Source organism: Trachurus japonicus, chromosome 4 (genome assembly GCF_045865225.1).
Source record: "Trachurus japonicus isolate A0001 chromosome 4, Traja_1.0".
NCBI lineage: Eukaryota > Metazoa > Chordata > Actinopteri > Carangiformes > Carangidae > Trachurus > Trachurus japonicus.
The window spans coordinates 10243006-10264540 of record NC_140910.1 but is presented as its reverse complement, the minus strand read 5'-3'; the positions used below and the strand labels follow the sequence as shown (position 1 = coordinate 10264540).

The following is a 21535-nucleotide window of genomic DNA, read 5'->3' as shown; positions in this document are numbered from 1 at the left end:
CAGTACCCCCATGACATCAGAGGGTAGAAATTAAACATTATAGTCAAAGATCAATCAGTTTAAATTCCACCTCAGTCAAGGCAGTCAAATAACCAGCCAACCAAAGGGGGTTATTGCATGTATTGCCCTAGTTTAGTCTACTCGAGTCAGACACCCGGGATATAAATGCAACATGAGTGAATGAAAAGAGCCAGCAAGGCTGGACTTGATTGATGTTTTACCATTACCATTGCTGATGCTATTGGAAGGAGTTGCACAAGTTGCCTTGTCCATAATTCAACACCTTTTCCATAATGTTTGCACATCAAGTGTGGAACGAGGCAAACTAATAAATGTTTTGCTTGACATGCATTACTTTGGTTGAAACATTCCAGGCACCTAAGATACTATTGTTCATGTCCAACAAGGACGAGGGATCAATATACGAGATGTGAAATGGATATATACGACACTACAAAGACAATACCTTTGTTGAACAAATTGAATAATAAGGTCAAATGAACTGTCAGAGACCTAGTCAGAATAACACTAAGGTATTACAAGGATATTCTTCATGAAGGGGTTAGCCAAGGTTAGATCTCGTCTATAACATCACAGGGTAAATTGGACAGACTGTGATGGATTTGGTGCAGTGGTGTGTATTTGGTTAGTCTCACTCCAGTGAGTTGTGTGTAACAACTACAATGACCTTGGACTGGATGAAAGTTGACTCATTCACCATTGGAAATCAAACCAACATCAGTAAGTAAGTGCATGGAAATCGTTGTTAACACAGACAAAAGGACTTCATCTCTTTCTGGTTGCCTCAGCTTTGCTCCTCATTTGCATCACAATAGTGTATCACATATTATGAATTGCTCCTTCTGTATGTATTCTGTTACATCAAAGGCGCCAAAATATACTGCTGTCAGAGTCAGCTTTTTTTTAATATGGGTAGTAGTTTTGGATTTCATTTTGCCTAGCTCAAAATGTGTTTTACACTGTCTCTCACTGTAATATGGTTCCCAAGCTGATGGTTTTCACATAATCTTGGCTGCAATATTGTAATTCATTGCATTTCTGGTTTACCATGTTTTATACCTAATAATATATCTTCATCCTAGAAACCAAGAGCATATCACTCATGTTGAACTCTCTTCACAGGTTATAAGGAGTTTTTGGATATTACTTTAAGATTTTACTGATAACATTTAAAGCACTTAATGGTTTAGCTCTCAGATATATTGCTGAATTGCTGCTCCTCCTCTGAGCACGAGTGCAGCCTCAGATCCTGAGGCTCTGCTGGCTAAAGAAGAATAAAGGTGCACAAATCTTTTCACGTGACGGTAAAATGAGTAAGTCTCTGCCCTGAGATCTGGGGTCAGAGAATCAGTTACATTTCTGTAACCTTATTAATCCAACTGATCCATTTCATTTTATTTCACTCTTTGATTTAAAGGTATTAGGCCTACATAGGTTTATTTTCATGACCTAAGTGTTTTATCACCATTACCATTTTATATTATGTAATTGCTGTTTGGTATTGTCTTCCATGTTAGTTTTGTATTGCTTTTGTAGTTTTGTAATGCCTATCCATTTCCCTAGTGCCTGATCCTTGTGTGACTTGGCTGAGAAGTAGGGGATTTCAGTGTGCTGTCAGTAAGGCAGCTTAACTGCACAACCAAACCCAGAGTCATGTCAAATATCAAAGTTAAATGTGTTTAATAGGGGTTTGTTAAGACTAATGGTGCGTTAATTACAACTCGGAAAAAAACGAGCTCCGAGTTGTCAAAAATGAATTGAACGGCGTGGAACTTGGACATTACAGGTCGGAAACTTGGGTATCATTTCAGAGCTCAGACTTTCCGACTTGACATCACGACAACATCAAAACATGGCAGCCCAAGTCTTAAATGGTTAGAAATGAAAAAAAAAAAGTTATTTGTTGAGGTTTTAATGCATATTTTATGTGTATTATTGCAGTATATGAAATACATTTATATTAAGCTGTAATTGTTGTATTGTGTGAAATTGTGGTCCTCGTATGTAACGGAAATAATGTTTAACTTGTTATCTAGGGCTATAACGTTACGTACTGTATATGCGCACCTATCTGCTGCGTCTCTTTCATTTGCCTCCAAAATAAACATAATTTGCTGCTGTATATATTTTCCGTATGGGTATCCATGTTTTTTTCTCTTCCGAGTTCCTGCAGCGTGAACGCAATGATGTCGGAAGTCAGAAATTTCCGAGTTGGAAATTCCGACTTCCGAGTTGTTTTGAACGCAGCATAAGACTAATGACTAGCTCATGTAGTGTGTTTAGTGAAGGATCACTCTGGGCTCAGTGAAGTCTGGATTGAGGTTTAGACCTGGTTCAAACATCAATTCAATTCAGTGTCAGTAATACATCACATATGGATACATTGTCTAGTGTTTAAGTTGCTTGTTAATTGAACCTCTGTGGATACTTTTCAGCAAACTGTGTCGTTTTTTAGTGAGTAAGTCATGTCAGAGTGTGAATGTGGGTATACGTCTATCCTTCATCCAAGTCCAAACACAAGAGACATTTTTATGGCCTCACAGTTTTGCTAATGAAGCAGAAATACTTTATCAAGTTTGGCAAAGAAAGGCAAGAAAAGAACAGGACTGAAATAGGAATTGACACATCCAATTTGTGTATGTTGTGTAGTGCAGCTGCTCGGATCAGTGCCTTAATGGAGGCAGAAATACTTTTTGTGATCAGCCTAGTTGAAGAAACCTCTGGGACATTTAAATTATTAGTTTCAGATAGACATAGTATTTTATGCAGTCTGTTGTTTCAAACATAGATCAGTACACCATCCTCAAGAATATTTTGCTTGACTACAAAGTTACCTAGCGGTAGCATACTGTATGTGGAGAACAGCAGGGGGACATTGATAGAGCTTTGGGGAACACCACAGGTCAGAGGGACCAGAGGGGGAGCACATCTAGGAGAATAAATTCTAAAAATTTATCAAATTTGAGGGAAACTGTTTCTGAGAAATGATAATTTGGAGATGATTATTTGATCTGAGAGGATTAAAGTTGGATGAACCACTGTATGTTCAAGGTGGAGAAATAAGCTGTCAGCAGAAAGAGAGCCACATACAATAGTTACAATGAGAGGTAGCTAGCCTACTACAGACTGTTAAAAAACCTTTCTTAAGAAAATCAGAAAATGTCTTAAGTATTTGATAAAGACATAGTTTATCAATCGCGTCCTCCAAAATGCACAGTAAACAGCCTTGAATCCATTTAAGGAGGCAATGTAAACATATGAAATTGTTTTTTTCTTTTGTTATGTTAGTGATGGTTCATTGCATTTTAGTTATCTACTGTATGTGTTTCTCTGGAACTCCTGTTTTTGTCCAGAAGTATTTTAATAGCTGAAGAACTATGTATTTTCACATTTGCAGTTGATCTGTTCAATGTTAGTGATGATATTAGGTCTAAAAATGAAGAGATTCTCTGGGAAGTATTTTAAGGTTTAATGTACAATTTGATGATTTAAATGATTCCTTGATAAACATAACCACGATGATACACAGGAATGAATGAATTTGCACCCCTGCATTTCTGTACACCGTAGATGTCACAGTAATGTGTTCTCACTGCTTACGTTAGATTAAACGTAAACGTAAAAAACAGGACGAGTTAAATGAGAAAGAGTCAAAAATGTTTCAAGTCTGTTTCTGTGCTCTTAGTCTAATTGTTTGAGTCCTGAGAGGGAATGGTAACTTCCTTTATAAATGAGTGCTATTAAGCCTTAATGTTTTCCTAGCATGATGGAGCAGCTAATTTCAACTTGGATACTAATGGCAGTCTAGGACAATTAACATGTCTGTTACTGCCATAAACTGTGAATAACACTGAACAGCAGATGCCATTAATTCAGTTCGGATCTAGAGGAAATGTAGACAGCTAAAAAGCTGTGTGAGTGTGAGGATGGTTAAATTCAAACCGACAGAGGTGTTACTGTAGTGAGATAGAAATATAGTCACCGGGAAAAAATTCCCACCATCAGTCAAGGTCAGCCGTCCTCCAAGAAAATGTGACTTGACATGAGTAATTGTGTTTATTCTTCAGCTACGTGGGCAGTTTGACTAAAATAACTTCATCAACTAACCTGCATCCTTCCAACTGAAACAGTAATAATAGCTCAGAGCCAATGAAATCCTGCTGCTCTGCCCCCAAAATCACAGCAGTGTGTAAATTATTTCCCTTTTGTTTTTTCTTTTCCTTTTGTCTGAAGGAATAAATAAGTTTTATGTTCCATTATTGCTGTTACACTATGTAGAACAAGTAAAAAAAAAAAAAAAGTGGTCCACACTCAATACAAGATACATGGTGAACGTGGGATTTAAATCATGGGCGACACTACATGTGTGAAAGTTATTATTAGTGTGAAAGCAGAGAAGGTCAAAGCAGGGAAAATGATGTGTTCCTTCTTTTTTCTGAAGGGAGGGTGGAGTAAATATGTACCAGAGGCGATTGCTCTAAGACTACAAGGGAATCTCTGCTTCCTCTAAAATGTCATAAAATAAATGGTCAAATATGAACTGTCGTGTTTACATTTCATTGACTACAAAAAGTGTTAGAACACGTTCAACTCTGAGATGAGTTTGTTCAGAATCAGCTACTTCTTCCATAGCATCACAGTGCATTAAACCTGTTGAAGCTCAGTGTCTATGGACTTCAATGGAGCAGCATAGAATCTTTCTTTTTTCTTTTTACTGCAGCAAAACTACTATTGGATAAATGCTGCGATTTTGTCTCTCCCATGGACACTGTGTATAAATAAATTGAGGCTGCAAATGAGCTTCCCCTCTTTGAAAGACCAGCAGTGTACACATTTAAAATCTTAAAATAAGCATCATGGCTACCATCTCTACCGTAGTTTCTCCTGTGTGTGTTTTCTTTATCAATGCTTTATTACACTGTTTTTTTTTTTTTCTTTTCACATGGGTAGCTTAGAACCAAGACTGACCACAGCAGGAATACAGCACATGAAAAGCACTTCAACTTCAGGGATGTGAACACAATTCAGGGACACACAAGAGGGATTTAGGGCCGGATTTACTAAAGGTTTGCGTGTATTAAAACGTGTGCAAACGTGATTGCACGCGCAAACACATGTGCAACCTGATCTACTAACCGGACGCACCGAGGATTGCGTCCCTCACACGGGCAGAATAGCACGTGCGATCCATTTAGCGTATTTGCCTTGATGAATATGTAAATATAGGCGTTTCTGCCAGAACGTGCAAAATACTGGGAGGAGTAGATGCAAATAGATTTATTTAGCGAGCACAATGTGATTTACCAAACCAGGAAGAGATTGCGGTGGCTGTTTTTGCGTCTTTATTCACCACGTCTGAAAACCATGTACTAACTGATACAACTTTGCCAAAACGTATGCGTTTATTGATTTGATACCTGTCAGAGCCCCGTGATCTTACATCTCTGCATTTCCTCACGTCTGGGTAATTCTCTAACAGTTTTTCAGCCGTGTTAAAAGTCATTTACGTGCCGTTACGCACGGGGCACGTCTGTCCTGCATTGCGCTCCTCTCCTTTCCTCTCCTCTCCTCTCCTCCTCCTCCTCCTCCTCTCTTCTCCTCTCCTCTCCAGTACCTGGCTGCTCAGCTCCGTCTCTCAGTCCCAGTCCCGGACTGAGACACGTCACCGCTGCCTTCACCCGTCTTTGATCCCTCAGTGGTCAGAGCGTTTAGATCCGTGTGTCCCACCTGAGATCTCTATTAATCCACTCGATCATGGGCGGCACACACACTGTCGCTGCAGCTGCTGCCTGTTCGTCACTATATGACGAGTTGGGCCCTGTAGCGATTTGTGTTTATTTATCTAAACAGAGCGCGAGAGAGATGAACACACATGCTGTCATTGTATGCATCGGATCAAGTGTCATTCTGTCCCTTCGTCCGTCCAGCTCTCTGTCCACTCTCTCCATGGCGGAAACGATTACGACGCGCAAAACCCTCATTTACATATTGCGGTTTGCACGTGTTTTCATTTAGCGGGTTATTCTTAGTAGATCACCTGTTTTGCGTGCACTAACCAAACACGCAATATTTTAGGGAGCGCAAACAATATAGCGCCCGCTATCTGGGATCTTAGTAAATCCGGCCCTTAGTGTAGAGTGTGGTGAGACAGGTGATACTACTGAGAAATAGGTATTATACTTAGAAGCTGTACTGCATTACAGTACATTCACTTCCATATTACATAGTATTATACACTAGATGTACACTCAATAACTTTACAACCACCGTATGTAATGACAGATGACACTAAGACCCAACCTTAATGTGTGAGTTGTTTGTTTCTTTTATACAAACACACACCAGGGCACACATAGGCACACACAAGCATGCTGCAAACACAACACACATTCCCACCGAGGGATTTATTTCAGTCCGCTGATGGCAGTGGCAGTAACGCATTAAGAAGCATAGCAGTGGCAGAGAGGAGGAAAAACTGCCAGCACTCAATCACGGATGTTGACAAATGATGAATGGTGTACAGTTTCTCTTTAAAACCTTTTTAATGATAACTAGGATGGAGAATAGGAGGGAAGTTGACGCAGAAAAGAAGGAACTGCTGACACACAAAACAAACTAGTCACAAATGAATTGCTGGACGTGACTGAAGTATGTTGGATTCTTGTGAGAGGATGAGTTTATGGAACGTAAGGAAAGACATTTGGATATTTTCCATCTCACTGAGAGTGTAACTGAAAGAGGGGGGGTTGACAGTACACCCACTGCCTCCTTCTACACGACAACACCATAGCAACTGTGAGACAGTAGCTTCTCTCCTACCTGTACACTCCAGATGGTGTCTGTGGGATGATGAAGCTCTTCTCCAGGTCACGCAGCACATCGTTGAGCATTCGCACGTGGGAAGGGTCCCGCTCCTTAGGGTCGTTGGCAGGACGCATCGTCTCTGACTGGAAGAAAGCTGCGTGGTCTCTCAACGACGCTGCTGAGGACAGCAGGGATGGAGACACCACGCTTTTATCTAGACACATATGTGGAGAAAGGACAAAGTAACAGAAACAACAGATGAAGACACCAATGTTAACTCATCAAGTATGTAAATGTCTGTGCCAGCTGAATTACGTAGCACTGGGTGAAGCAACTACATGCAGAAAAATACAGTCACACTGGAAGGAGGAAGTGAAGGTGTTATGCTGAAAAATCACTGTAGTTAAAATTGTAAGGGACCAAATCACAACAACACACAACATCAGGGTGACAAAGAAAATATCCAGGTATTGGGTATTGGTAAGTAGGCTGACAAATCATTTACAAAAACAAAAACAAAAAAACTATACAAAAGTAAGCACATGAATAATGTTTTGTAATGTGTGGAAAGAAAGAAAGAAAGAAAGAAAGAAAGAAAGAAAGAAAGAAAGAAAGAAAGAAAGAAAGAAAGAAAGAAGCCATGATAGGAACTCTTGTGGACCACCAACATTTTTGAGATGATTGAGTGGGCCATGAGTCAGAAAAGGTAGGAATTCATGAAAAAAAAAAAAAAAAAAAAATACAATCTGTATACCGTACCCGTCATTAATCAATACTTCTTAAAATATACGGTACATTATTTCAATTGATCTGCACATGCAAGCACTGTTTCTGTACACAAACACACTTGAACAACAAACCATGGTGAAAAATAATTAAAACTTTTCTCCCATGTCTCTCTTTAAACCCCTAAAGCACCGTCCACTCAATAAACTAAATTAAACAGACCCCGTCCTCCATTTTCACTTGTAGCCACAGTACTGATCAGTTTATTCCAACAATTCTATCCTCATTAGCTTGTCAACACAAAGCTGGCTTGTTTTACAGTGCTCCTGGCACTGCAAATCAATTACCTTGTACTTACAGTTAATTGGCTTGTATTCTTAGCTCTATTAAATTATATCTGGCTGAATCCACTGGGCTTGTCTTGGATAATATGTTATTGTCTGCATGAAAACAATGGTTCACGTTCAGGTGTCCAAGCAATTACAGGAGCTCCATAATACCACTGTTCACCATTAATGCAATTCTGCAGGTCAGAAGTTGTTAATGCAGCTGGACAAAACTAACAAATCCATCCATCCATCTGTGACAACATGGTTACATAATACGTTTTAAAAAGAGCAGAACATTTTGATGTGCTGCTAACGTCTCTGACTGTCATACTCCCCTTTCCAGTTTCTGCATTGTTGTGTCTAAATCAGAATGACTGCCAAAATAAATATAACATTCATTTACATATCTAGAGTGTGTCCTAAACAAACATGTCCTGGAAGTGACTCTATAAACTAGTTTATTGAATGTTTTAATTATTTAAATTATTCAATTCATGTGCATACAGAATAGCATGATTATTTGGTATTAACTGGCATTAGTCCATTTGTGTATTTCTCTCTCTCCTACAGCTTTTCATCGTACGGACTATAACAGAAGTGAGTGTGAACGTGATCTAAACTGCCATGCACACATAGTGCAGATCAAACCTGCACATCATACTGGGTTTTGGAGAGTTATTTGGTGACAAGGTTGATTGCTTTGAACGTGATTTTCATCAGGACAAAAGAATTTCATCCTAACATGGAAAATTCAGTAAGAAAGAACAATGGATGAAAGACATGAAGGTCTGGTGTTCCTGACCTTGTTCACAGGAGGTACGGTACAGCATGTACACTATGGACACTTTCAAAAATTATGGAGATGTGCTGTGAAAGATTTATGTGCACAGAAATTACAGCTGCATGTCTTTGCTTCCATTGTTTGGTTTTGAGGATATGAAGAATTTTCTGAATTGGATCATTGCCCGTTAATGAGCAGTTTTTATACTCTAATCAAAAGAGACTATAAACTAATAACTTTCAATATAACGAGTCTTAATCAACAGACTTTCCAATGTGTTGGTGTGTGTCTGTGGATCAGAGTGTGTCTCTGTGTTGGGAACAGAGTGTGACTCATCGGAGAGGAAAGGGGAAGACAGTGGGGACAAAAATAGACAAAGAGAACTGTTCTCTCTTACAAATTTAAATGGCTCTGCTGCTTGCAGCCAGCTGGGACTCATGAAATATTGTTTGATTGTTGTAATCCATCACATCTTTTGACACTCAGGGACCTTTTTGGATGTGTTTGTAATTGGGCATGCAGTTGGGACTTGGCCTCTTGCGGTAGCAGTCAGAAAAGAGAGAGAAAAACAAAAGAGCTTCAGAGTGACAGAGTGATTCAATGGAATAACGTCTTTAGTTTCTATGCAAACCAACATCTACAGATGCTTGTAAATGTTGAGGGGTTGAGTATCATGTGGATTTAATTCATTCTCATTCGTCATTCAGGTTGATATACCACTGAATCCTGTGTTTGCGTAAGAAAACAGACATTTCTTGATTGAAATATATAATTGTAGAATAATAAAAACATCACAATATGTCTGTTCTGCCACCTTGAAAGTTCAACTGTACTTGAAGTAAAGTGAAGTGTTCTGTCAGATTTATAAGACACACACACACACACACACACACACACACACACACACACACACACACACACACACACACACACACACACTCACAAACACACACAGCAGTGCTATTTTCACCCTCAAAATTCTTTCAAATATGAAACAAGGCATTCACATAACTATCGCATCCATTTTCATTTTTGCTCTTCCTGAACATTGTGACATTTCTCTAACATGCAGGCCTCGTTTTGACTCCCCCAGTCAGTCATAGATGTCATACCTGTATATGGATGTAGATGCACATTTAATCAACCTGTTTGCATACGAGTATATATATATATATATATATATGTATGTACATATGTATTTATACCTCTCCTCCCACTTGTCTTTTAGAAGACCTATTCAGCCTCTCGCGCCAGAAAGATCGTCAATCTGTTCCAGAGCTGTCATTCTTACACCTGGCCATTATGCACAGCTCTGCTATTACTGTACAGTAATAGCACATGTAGAATCAATAATTCATTAATCAGAGGACATATCTGTAAATTGTCAGTCATGGCACATGCACATCACAAGGTACTTAATAGCCAATATATCACAGTGAAATGATGAAAAAAACAAAATGCAAAAAGAGCAAATATAAGGAAATATAAAAGTGAGCATGTCGGTTGATACAATTTGTACCTAATTTGGTGATATGTAATGGTAATATTGTTTTATTACCATGCGGCAGATACTTGGACATTTCATTTTATCACGGGACAAACACACATACAAAGGGAAACAGAAAGGGACCAAGTGAGGATAAAGATTCTGATCCTTGCAGTAATCATCCAATGCTAACTTTCATTTATAGTAACAAGGACACATTTCTATGAGGGGCCATACAAGACATCATTTGTACTGGCATTCTCACACACACATTCTCCATAAACATACATGTATTCTCACTCTTACACACATTTATTCTCCTCTCACATACATATACAGTATTCTCACTCTTAAGGCCCTTTCACACCGGAGACGTTTTTTCCGGAGTCAAGTGGATTTTTCTGAGCTTTCGCCCGGCGAATAAACACATCAACCAATCATGTAACATGAAAAGGAGGTACGTCACAACCCCCACGTCACAACACCATGACAACGGTTTAGACATAGCAATAGAGTGTGTTTGCTCTCACCACCTTCTCACCATCTCTTTTTATATACAGTGTTCACCACCTTGTCTTGTTTGACAAGGGACACAAACTTTAAAGATGAAGGACAGTAATCAGATATTGATCAGACAGTGAACTACTATGTAACGTTGGTAACAAGACAACAGTGGCATAGCAAATATGAGAGGGATAAATAACGAGTAGTTGTGTTTAAACGGATTTAAGACGTGAATGGTTTTGATGCAAAATATTCGCCACTGAATATTTCGCAATTTTGTGTCGTTTTGTTACGTCCACGGTGTGAAAGGGCCTTTACACACATATATGAGAAAACCAGTATAAGGCTGAACCAAAGACCCCCAACCATCTGTGTAATCATGGAGTGATCTACTGTATTGAATGCTAGATCCAGGAGCAGGAGTTGCTGGACTAACAACTGGTTATTTGTTATTTTGAAGAGGAGGCAGCATCTGAGTCCTTGGGCCGGTTGATAACAATTGCTAAAGAAAGAGATACAGTGCACAACGAAATAGGACCGATGATGATGATGGGGCTTGTCATGACATTGCTGCATTAGTAAGCCTCCAGGAACAATATGCAGCACCACAACTGAGTTTCCAAGCCTCTACAAAAAAACCTGAAGAGGAAATACAGTAGAAAGGCTGCAGCAGCAACCTAGCAACTTGTTGTTGCCACAACCAGCTACCTCAATAGCCACCCAGCCACAGGAAGTGACTGTTAAAAGGGATCAATGGTCAAATTGGAGAAAGAGGCAAGATATTTGGAGGCTGAGCACTCGGAGCAGAAAATCTAAAAGCTTTCTTCCCTATTTCTGTTCTCACCTTAGGAACAGTAAAATGACAAAAGTCCTGAGAGCGGAGACTGTAGGCTCTATTATTCAAGATCAAGATTGCCCCATATTTAAGTCATATTCAAACTTGATCGACCAGATTGACATGGGATTATGGAAAAACCACAGTGAGGCAGAGATGATTTAAACGGTGGTAAAAGCCATTGACACAGGCTTGAACTTACGCGATATGTAGGAAATCAAGTCCAATCTCACCCTTTCCCAACTGTGCACCATTTTAAAGGGCCATTACAAAGAAGATGGCTCCACTGATTTGTACCATCGCCTGATAAACATCACTCAGTTGCCCCAGAACTTCCTTTTTAGGGCAAAAGAGCTGAAGAGATATAAATTCTTGGTTGCATCAAGAGAACCCAGTGCAGATGAACAGTAGAGCCCTGAATTGGTACAAAAGAACTTTCTTAGGACTGGACTCAGGACTCATTAGTGACAATGTAAAATTCCAGCTCAAAACTAACTTGGATGATGTAACTGTCACTGATGATGTGTTGATTGCAAAGACAAAATCCAGAGGCCACAGTGTGAGCAAACGGGCATCCTCTGCATCCACAAACTATGTGAACTTGTTAGTTATGTGTAATAAAAACTAAAGCTTCTACTTATTGTTCTATTCAGACGCTCAGTTGTGTGGGAAGTTGACATCTTGCTTTGATGTTATGGCAAATGCAACATGTTGGGAGCTCCAGGGACTGATGTGGGCTTCATGACCAGAGAGTTGGCTTGGAGTTTGTCCTGACAGACTTTCAGTTGTTAAGAAACAAAATGCCTTATTCTGATAAAACCAAGAATGAACAAAGACAGGTAGAAAATCCCCAAATCTAGGTGTCACAAGCTTGTCGTATCATGCACAAGAAGACTCAAGGCTGTCAGGTGATGTGACTACGCACTGAGTAAAGGTCTGAATGCTTAATGTCACTGTGACATATCAGTTTTCTCCTCTTTGATAAATGTAACTTTCTTTTGTCAGCTTCGCTTTGTCATCATTGGGTAATGTGTGTCGACTGATGGGTCAAGAAATGTAGAAATAATCCCTTCATATGGGCACACACATTCACTTTATTTATTTATACTAGTAATTCCCAGCACTGACAGTAGCCTGTTTTACCTTCCTGTGGTAGTGCTGTTGAGGACCAAAGGCAGCCATGCTACTGAGCTCTATCACTACAGTAAATTAATGGAGATTTATGTCAGATCAGAAAAGACCACAGGCAGTTTTATATGAAAAGAGAAAAGAAAGGAGAATTGTGATTAAAAAAGTTGAACAAAAGGTTTTGGGGGTTTCAATTAGCTCTGGTTGTTTGATCTGAGTCCCCTCCATGACTGCCAGTTATGAATACTGCAGTGCTTCATGCTGGCTGTGAAGAATCCATTAAATATCACTGGTCCTCTGCCGCAGGGGGCTGCTATAACACCCAGACCAGACACACACACACGCTCACACTCTCACACACATAAGTATTTCTGCTCATACACCCACAGACATAGTCATTCCCCAAAATATACTCGCAGTAATCTTTGAATAGACCTCCAAATTACATGTGTCACTGTGGATCCTACACATGAACACGCATACATACACACATGCACATCATGTCCTCTCACTTATCGCTTATCCACATTCACACTGTACTGGCACACTCATGATCACATCCACTTTCTGCTCAACACACACACACATACACACACACACACACATATTCTTCTGCAAATATGGGAGACAAAGCTCCTTTCAGCGGCTGCAGTTATTTCCTTGACTTTGCCTTGTGTCTTGAACCTCTGTCACATCTGACCAGTGAAACATATTTATATGGAAATGTGTTGTTTGAGAGGTCGTCTGCTACCAGCTAGCCAGCCTTTATTTAGTATTCAACAGTTTAGAACCGGCGGCACCTCTGAACAGTATTTGCACAGTCAGTGTGCATGGCTTTTGCCTCTACTATGTTCAAGAGGTGTATGGGGCTCAAACACTACGGTAACTAATTTAGGTCACTGTGACTACAAGGTTAAAAGTGGCTTGCGTTGACTCCAAAGTCTGAATAATTAATGGTTGTCCTTATCATCCTATTTTGAAAATGTATGAGCACAGAATAACAAGAGTAATATCTCACAGTGTGAGCGTCTGGGGTGTACAGCCCAATGTTGGCTCAGACTGGCTCCTCTCTGTATAGACAGTGGTAAAGCTAATGGATTAATTTTGACTCATATTAACCTAGAATAACCCATCTGGATACATAATCACATAATGATTTTAATTGAGACCATTAAGATTTCTGAGAAAAATAAAAACCATAAGGTTCTACAACATAAACCCAGACTCCTAATGCATTTTCTGTAAAACTGGGCTCACCACAAACTCTGGTCTAGACGCAACTGTTTGAAAAATGTTTTTTTTTCTTCTGGTTTTTAAATGTCTTTTCTCTGAGCTTCTTTTCCCTCTTTGTTATTCTTGTAAAGCGAGTTACGTCTGCTGGGGAGGCAGACGTGAGGGAGCTGATGGCCATACAGAACCACAGGGGGCTGCATAGCCTGCTCCACCGGGCTGATCACCACACGCAGCACTATCGATCTCTCTCCATCTTGCTCTCTTTTGCTTCCCGTCCCTCTCTTGCCCTCTTTCTGTATTCCCTTTTTTTCCACATTGAACCACCGGCCCAGTTGCCTATACTGCTAAGAGCTGTCATGTAAAGTTGTTGTTGAATTAAAGTCGTAAATGTGCTCACAGTTGTCTTCAGAGTTGCCTTAAACAACCTGATGGGTGTGTTTACTGACCCTGTCACTGTCGCTTGCTGTTTGCAGGATGTTGTTACAAGTGCATTACCAAATCTGGCAGCAAATGTAAATATGTCCCACTTAGTTATGAATACTGCCTATAGTAGTAACAGTGTCACTCAGTCAACCAGGTGTATAAAAAATGATGGGAACTTGACTCCATCCTGAGCAGATTGCTGTAATTTTGCAGGCTAACCTGCCAACAGGCTGACGCAACAGGTACCAGACTACATTTGGTCACTATGTTCATTTGGGATGAAAATTATCCAGATTATATATATACATTTTGTGGCTAACTAACAAGTATTATAATTGAAGTCTTTGTTGTTGCACACTTTTTTGCACAATTTGGCAAATTGTGGCAAAACTTTACACACATGCCAAACGAGAGGGAACACTTGGAGCCGAACACATTGTTCATGAGCAAATTGAAACAGTTAATTCAAAACCTGACAAATGCATCTTTCCAATTAGTACTATTATTACTATAGAGCTCCGGGAGCTGACGTCACGCTGACGTCACGCAGCCCTGAAACTGACAGCGACGCCATTTTGGCAGGAATCAGCAGATTTTCGTGTTTTACAGGGGAGAGCCGGGTGCGGAACGAGAGTAACAAAGCGATTTTCTCCGAGCCCAAACAAGTCTTACATGTCTAACTTTGTCAGCATGTAGTATGACCTAACAGAACTGCAAAACATATTGAAGATACGTCTTACTTTGACCGAGTTACGTTCAAGAACCAGCCGTTTTCAGTGACAGAAAAAATTCACAACGGCGTAATATTTTTCGATCGATCAGCTGTGTTTACCGTTTCAGGTGTCATAGTTATGATGGTTAGACGGATAAATTAGTCCTCTAACACACCCTAAAGCTTGACATGTCAGGGTTTTTCAGTATAGAAGCAACTAGGTTTAAGTGTGGGGAGTCACTGTGGGGAGTAACAGCTGTCATTTCATCCCTCTGCACATTAACAATGAGCCTGCCTGTCACTCTGTCGGTACTGCGATCACACTGTGTGTGTTACAGGATTAATTAAAACACACAACGTAACGTAAACAATGTGACTGTATATGTAGATAGTGCGGGAGGAGGGCAGACGTGGATCGGTGGACCAGGAGAACAGCTGCATAACATTTTGGCAGTAAAATGGAAGATTTTAAGCCGTCTGTTCACATGATCTCACTTTCATTCCAACACATTGGACTTAATATATATAAAAACTAAATAGATTAAATATTACCGACCCTTATAATGCCCCCGGGGTGCTTTTCAAAAGTATCTCCGGCCGCCGGCGGACGTCCCAGACGATGCTAAAAGCATACAAAAGCCTGGAGGGTTACACATGGACACAGTCTGGCTTTGTGATGAACGTCCAGCTGTGGAATCTACCAGCATAACCTGCTGTATCCTCACTAGAAGGGTAAGTGTTGTATCATCCCAGTTAATGCAGTGTAGCATGGCTAACGTTAGCTCGTAGCTGTCCGGGGTGCTATCGGGGTGCCGACCGGGAGCTCTCCCCGGTGCTGATCAGCCCACGGCGGATGCGGCGGTGCGCTGCGACCGGCTCTGGGTCAGCTTGGAAAGGCTGGAGGCGAAGGAGACTCACATCTTGTATGTGTTTGCCTCTTTCTTTTCTTTTTGTCACCGTCTTTCCTGCTTGTGTCATTTTGTGGAGCACAAAGAGCATAAAGCCGGCTTTTGTATGCTTGTAGAGTAGTTGATCAGGTAGCTGTGTCCAGATACTGCAGGTCTAGGACGTCCTGTTCGGCGAAAATATTTTTGAAAAGCACCCCGGGGGCATTATAAGGGTCGGTAATATTTAATCCATTTAGTTTTTTTTATATTAAGTCCAATGTGTTGGAATTAAAGTGAGATCATGTGAACTCAGACGGCTTCGGCGCTTACAGTCAATGCTAAGCAGCTGGCCAGTTTCCTGCCAAAATGGCCGCACGAACGCTGGAGGTCACGTGGGGTCCGGAGCTCTATTGCTAGCACTATTATTATTATTATTGTTAGTCTTAATTATCCCAGAGGGGCAGTGTGAATAGCTAAAGTAGTGATGGAGACAGCACACATCCCAAAATAAACAATAAGAACAGACACATTATTAAATATCATTATTGTAGAGTGTAATGTGCTATAAAAAAAAACTAAACAGCACAGCACCACCAACAAAAATGACCTAAATCTGGTAATTATGTGAGGGAACAAATGATCTCAAACATCTAATTGACTTGTCCTTCCTACAGAAGATGGACCTTCCTATACATGAAGGAGAGTCAGGGTGACTCTCCCTTATACGGTGCACTAGAATGGGTTTTTGGCTTCTGAGTGGCTCTTGTATTTCATTTTGATTTTGTCACACAATGCAACAACAAATTCAGAAACAGGCTTATTTTGCCAAAACAGGTTTTTACAGCACAACATAATTTACATTTACATGGTACTGTGAATACAGCATAACATAGTCATGAACAATGACGGGCTGGGTTGGGACAGACACCAACCCCAGGATGTGGGGCACTAGTGCCTGGGTCACATACTGCTGTGTCTGAATGTATGCATTAGTAACACCTCAGAATCTACTGCCATAGCTCCACAGCACAGTGATGCTTGCACATATTCATAGAAGGCCACTGTCAGGCCATGACTTACATTAGGACGTGGTTCACCAAAGTGACCCTAATGTCATATGAAATATGTGTCTGCCTGTTGCCTTGTCGTCTTTGCTCTCGTCATCCTCCTCCTCCTCCTCTCTCTTCTCCTCATACACAAGGTTAAAAGCAGTTTTACATTTTTGCTGGCACTAAAACCACAACCTTTATCAATTCTATCGTTCACCTCTCCTGAGCTTCATGCATCCTGGTCTAAAAAAAAAAAGCTTTTTTAGAAAATAATATTTCAATAACTGTGTGGAGTAGAAAGAAAAAAGAAACACTTGACACTGTGTATGGAAAATATTTGTTTAAATGGATGATTATAAATGGTCAATACATTTATTTGAATGACCAAACTTTCTAAATCCTCACAACTACATTTACATAGAACTTCTAAATTGAACTGTCTTGCCTTTGGATTTTCTGACACATAAAAGAAAGACCAGATGATATGAAGTAGTCATGAGGTGTGTGGTCTGGTTGAGAAAAAAAGTCGCAGAGATGAAGATGTGCATTCACTGTCACGTAGCGGTGCTGACTTGGAGAGTAATTCCTGATCATCACCTCGCACACATCTTGTCTGAGCTGCTATCTGAATGTTACGAAACAACACAACTTATTCTGCTACGCATTTCACTCAGGAGATTTTGCAGCGGTTGTCTGCCTCCTAAACCCCATCACTCTTGATATGTGTCAACGGCACCTTGATGGTGGAAATTTCAACTAACATAAACTAGTGCTGAAAAAAAGGCCACAACACAAGACGGATGGTTCAGAACCACATCACACTGCACTATGTTTTGTTTGTTTGTTGTTTTGTTTTGTGGTGAAAAGTGATCATGACTTTTTTTTGAATATAGCTTTGGCAGTATGCTAATACTGGGCTGTACTAGCCTAATCTCACCATTGCTCACCTGAGGTCTACATGTGGTAATAAGGCTCAGACTGCTGCGTGTTTTGCACTTCAAAATACAAGTGTTTTCCAAATGATTGAAACATGTAAAGTATTGAATGAAGTGTCAAATATAAAATAATGTCTTGTATAGTTATAAACTAATCAAAGTTTTGATGCTTTGATTGTACGATTCACTCTTTTCCATTATAAGCACTATCATTATTATTATTATCATTATTACTATTATAATTGAATGAATTGAATTTCTTTAGGATTCTTGCAATTATAACACGAGATAATGGGGGTTAAATGTGACTGCTCTCTGAGCGTTTCACTCTTTAGACTGCTGAGCTACAATAGAATATTTATTGACTAAGGCACACTGGCAGGCAGCACCACAGCAGGAGCAGTGTGGACACTCATGAAACGTGAGTAAATCTGTGTGTAGATTTGCACATAAAAGCTCACTCTACTAAAACTCTACTCCAGATTCATGAACGGTGCGGGAAACTCAGATTTGATCGTAAACACGTGTGTAACTTCATGAATGCCAACCCATCGTAAACTAACAACACGCCCCCGGTGATCAGCAATTAGCATAGATCTCCATACATGAATAGCCATATAAGGAGATCCTGGCCACCATATTAGGAGGTAGGTGCATCCTGCTCACCTGCAGCCATGACGCAAACGAGGAAAGAGGGAGAGAGAGAAAAAAAGAGAGATCACGGATCAAAGTCATTTTGGGTGAAGTGGAGTCCAGAAAAAATATTTAATTCTCTTCTGTTAGTGGTGGTGTGACTGGGACAGGTCAAAGGCTGGAGGGAAGAAACAGATGTAGTGAATTAAGTAGGCCTATCCTTGGTTGATTAAAGAACCGTTTAAGAAGTAAAGCCAGAATAGTTCGATATGAAACATGAAAAAAATAAAAATGAAAATACACGCAACTACAGAGCTACGACGGGAGGAGGAGGCTCTTCACAGCCTCAGCTGTAGAGGAGCATGGTTGGATCAACACATGAAGTTATATAGGCAGGTTATACTGTTACAGAAGCACCAGCCGTCTGTCACAGCTCCATCTAAACCAGTGCTGACTGCGCTGCTGCGCAGGGTGAAGTGTGCGCCCACCGAGCCTGTACTGTAGCAACACAAAAAAGTTTTTTCCAGTTTTATATCAGATTATTATCATCATTAGATGGAGCCTTGACGTGTTTGTGCGTGTCCGATCCCTAAAACGTCTCTCTCTCCAAATATTTCTAATTGTTTGTCATGTTTAAATTACGTGTTTCAAAGGCTTCGGTGTATTTTGAACATGAGAGAGAGTAGCCTAATATGGATTAAAATTGTAATTTTCAACAGTGACAAGCAGTATTTATTTGCATTCCTACATTTACACAAGCGCTACACACAGTCCGGAGCAGGTGTAGATTTTGTGAGTAGCTACGAAAAAATCAGCACTACTAAAAGATTGATGAATGCGGAAATCCACGTAAATTTGCGCTGCTCAGGGTTTACACACAAATCCGTGCTGCTCACGTTTCATGAATGAGACCCACTGTGAGCTGCAGCAGCTCAGTAGGTTGTCATCATACACATTTTTTTTTTTTTGACACAACACAAAACAACACTGACACATTATCCCCTTGTGAAGTTCTGGTTATTGAAGCAAGTCACAACCAAAACAATGCACTGAAAGACGTTAAAATGTTTTGCAGAGGCAATACTGTAGGTCAGGTAAAATACAGAGTCAGTGGTTTGTCACAATGGGTGACTCCTTTCACACTGCATAGTATAGTAAACTGATCAATTGTTAATATAAAAACTACTGACTAATGCAGCTTTAAATCTGTTTCAGGATCCTACAGTCTTATGTCTCTGTGCTGAGGAACATTGAAAGTATTAGTCATATGGTAATTTGCGAGATATTTTGGAATCAGAGACTCATCCTACTTTACCCACACATACTTGTGTCTTTTTATCTTCAAATTATAAGGTGCTAAAACTCAAAAATCTACATGCCAGTTTTTCTTTTTACCCTGCAACAACTGCCATTAACTAAACCACACGCAATCCTAACACAGTAGAAATTATTTATCGTGCCTCACTATCTGTTACCACACACACACATCAAACAGTATTCATTTCACTGTCCTATTCCTCCTCCTCTTCTTTTTCTCCATCTGCTTCCCCTGTATTTTTAACCAGGAGGAGATAAAAGCTCTCTCCCACCTGTTTTCTTTCTAACAGAAGCTGTTCTTTATAAAGCATTAAGAGTATCCGCACGCTTCACATAGTCAAATTTATAACTTTAAGACGTTTATAATGCCACCTGGAATTAAATTTAATACCAATTTAATAACCACAATAAAGAACCCAAAATCTGTCACAAGCAGCCTCTTTCTGATTACACACAGCTGATGGGAACAGTAAAACTAAATGTAAGCATAAGGAAAATGGCACTGGGGGATGAACTGAAGGGACGTGGTGTCCAATTGTGTATTATAAAGCTGAGGTAATTAAAATAAAGCCTGTTCCCTCATGACCTCATTTCATAACGCAAGGCCAAATGTGAAAGCCACACTAATCTGGTCCCATTCACAACTTTTGTTGAAACCACCCGACTCAGGACTTCCTATTTGTATTATACTGTAGCCATAATGTTATATCCTGCAAATACATTCAGATATATAGATGATTTCAGAGGCTTTAAAGGGATAGTTCACCCAAAATTTAAATTTCTCTCTATCTACTCACCCTCAACTAAGAGCTGTGAGAATTTTCAGAGTCCTCCGTGCCTTCTCGGAGTTGAGGGGGGGTCCATGCAGCAGTATTTGTCCATATAATGGTTTTCAATGGATACCAACTTTCTTCGTCCAAAAAGACACACCAAAAAACATCCAAATACCTCCATGCTGCTCGTGTGTAATGTCCCTCTTGTATGAATCCCCGACATGAGAGCTCTTAGTCAACATGAGGGTGAGTAGATAATGAGTGAAATTTTAATTTTGGGTGAACTATCCCTTTAAAAACCAATGGATGACATCACAGTCACTTTGATAATCATGCTAGCAGAGAAGGATGCTCAGCTACAGTAGCAGCTGCTTTCTTGCAACTTTTGTGCCTATGAAATGAATTAGAATATGATGCTGAGAGTTGTGACTGTTGTGGTCTCACCCAGTTTTAAGAACCAGTAGAGTGAGGAATTTCTAGGAGTCATAAAATATCCTGATCTTTATAAAGGAAATCAGACCACAGAACCAACAGAAACACTGTGGGTGTATCATCATATTTTTAGTTGATGTCTTTTCTTCTCGATGAAATGACAGCCATATTGTACGGTTCTTCAACTTGGCACTATCCAGCTAAATTGCCAAGAAGGTGTGGCTGCCATAGCTGCCATGCCAATGTGCGCATGCATGCAAATTGAACTGATATAGGGGGAGACAGCAGGAGCAGACATACAGTAGGGGCACAATGAGGGACAATGTGATGAAGAGACAGACAGAAGCTACGGGCAGGTATAATAATCAGTCATCTCTCTCTCAGGTCATAATCCGTCCATTAGTCTCAGACGGGGAAGCATAACCACTCAATCTAGGCCTTAATGGGACAGTGCTTACATGCTTAGACAGAGCCAGTGAGCTGCTCAGCAACTGCCTTGGTGGTAAAAAGAGTGAGACTTGAAGTTG

General features: G+C 40.2%; 1 protein-coding gene across 3 annotated transcripts in view; it reads right to left on the bottom strand.

Moving 5' to 3' along the window:
- Positions 1-21535, bottom strand: part of naaladl2 (N-acetylated alpha-linked acidic dipeptidase like 2) — a 557200-nt gene that overhangs the window by 6484 nt on the left and 529181 nt on the right. For all 3 annotated transcript variants that reach the window (XM_085773820.1, XM_085773822.1, XM_085773821.1), the window contains one exon: positions 6841-7039. In XM_085773820.1, the coding sequence (XP_085629946.1) occupies positions 6841-7039 (199 nt within the window). The remainder of the gene's footprint in view (positions 1-6840; positions 7040-21535) is intronic.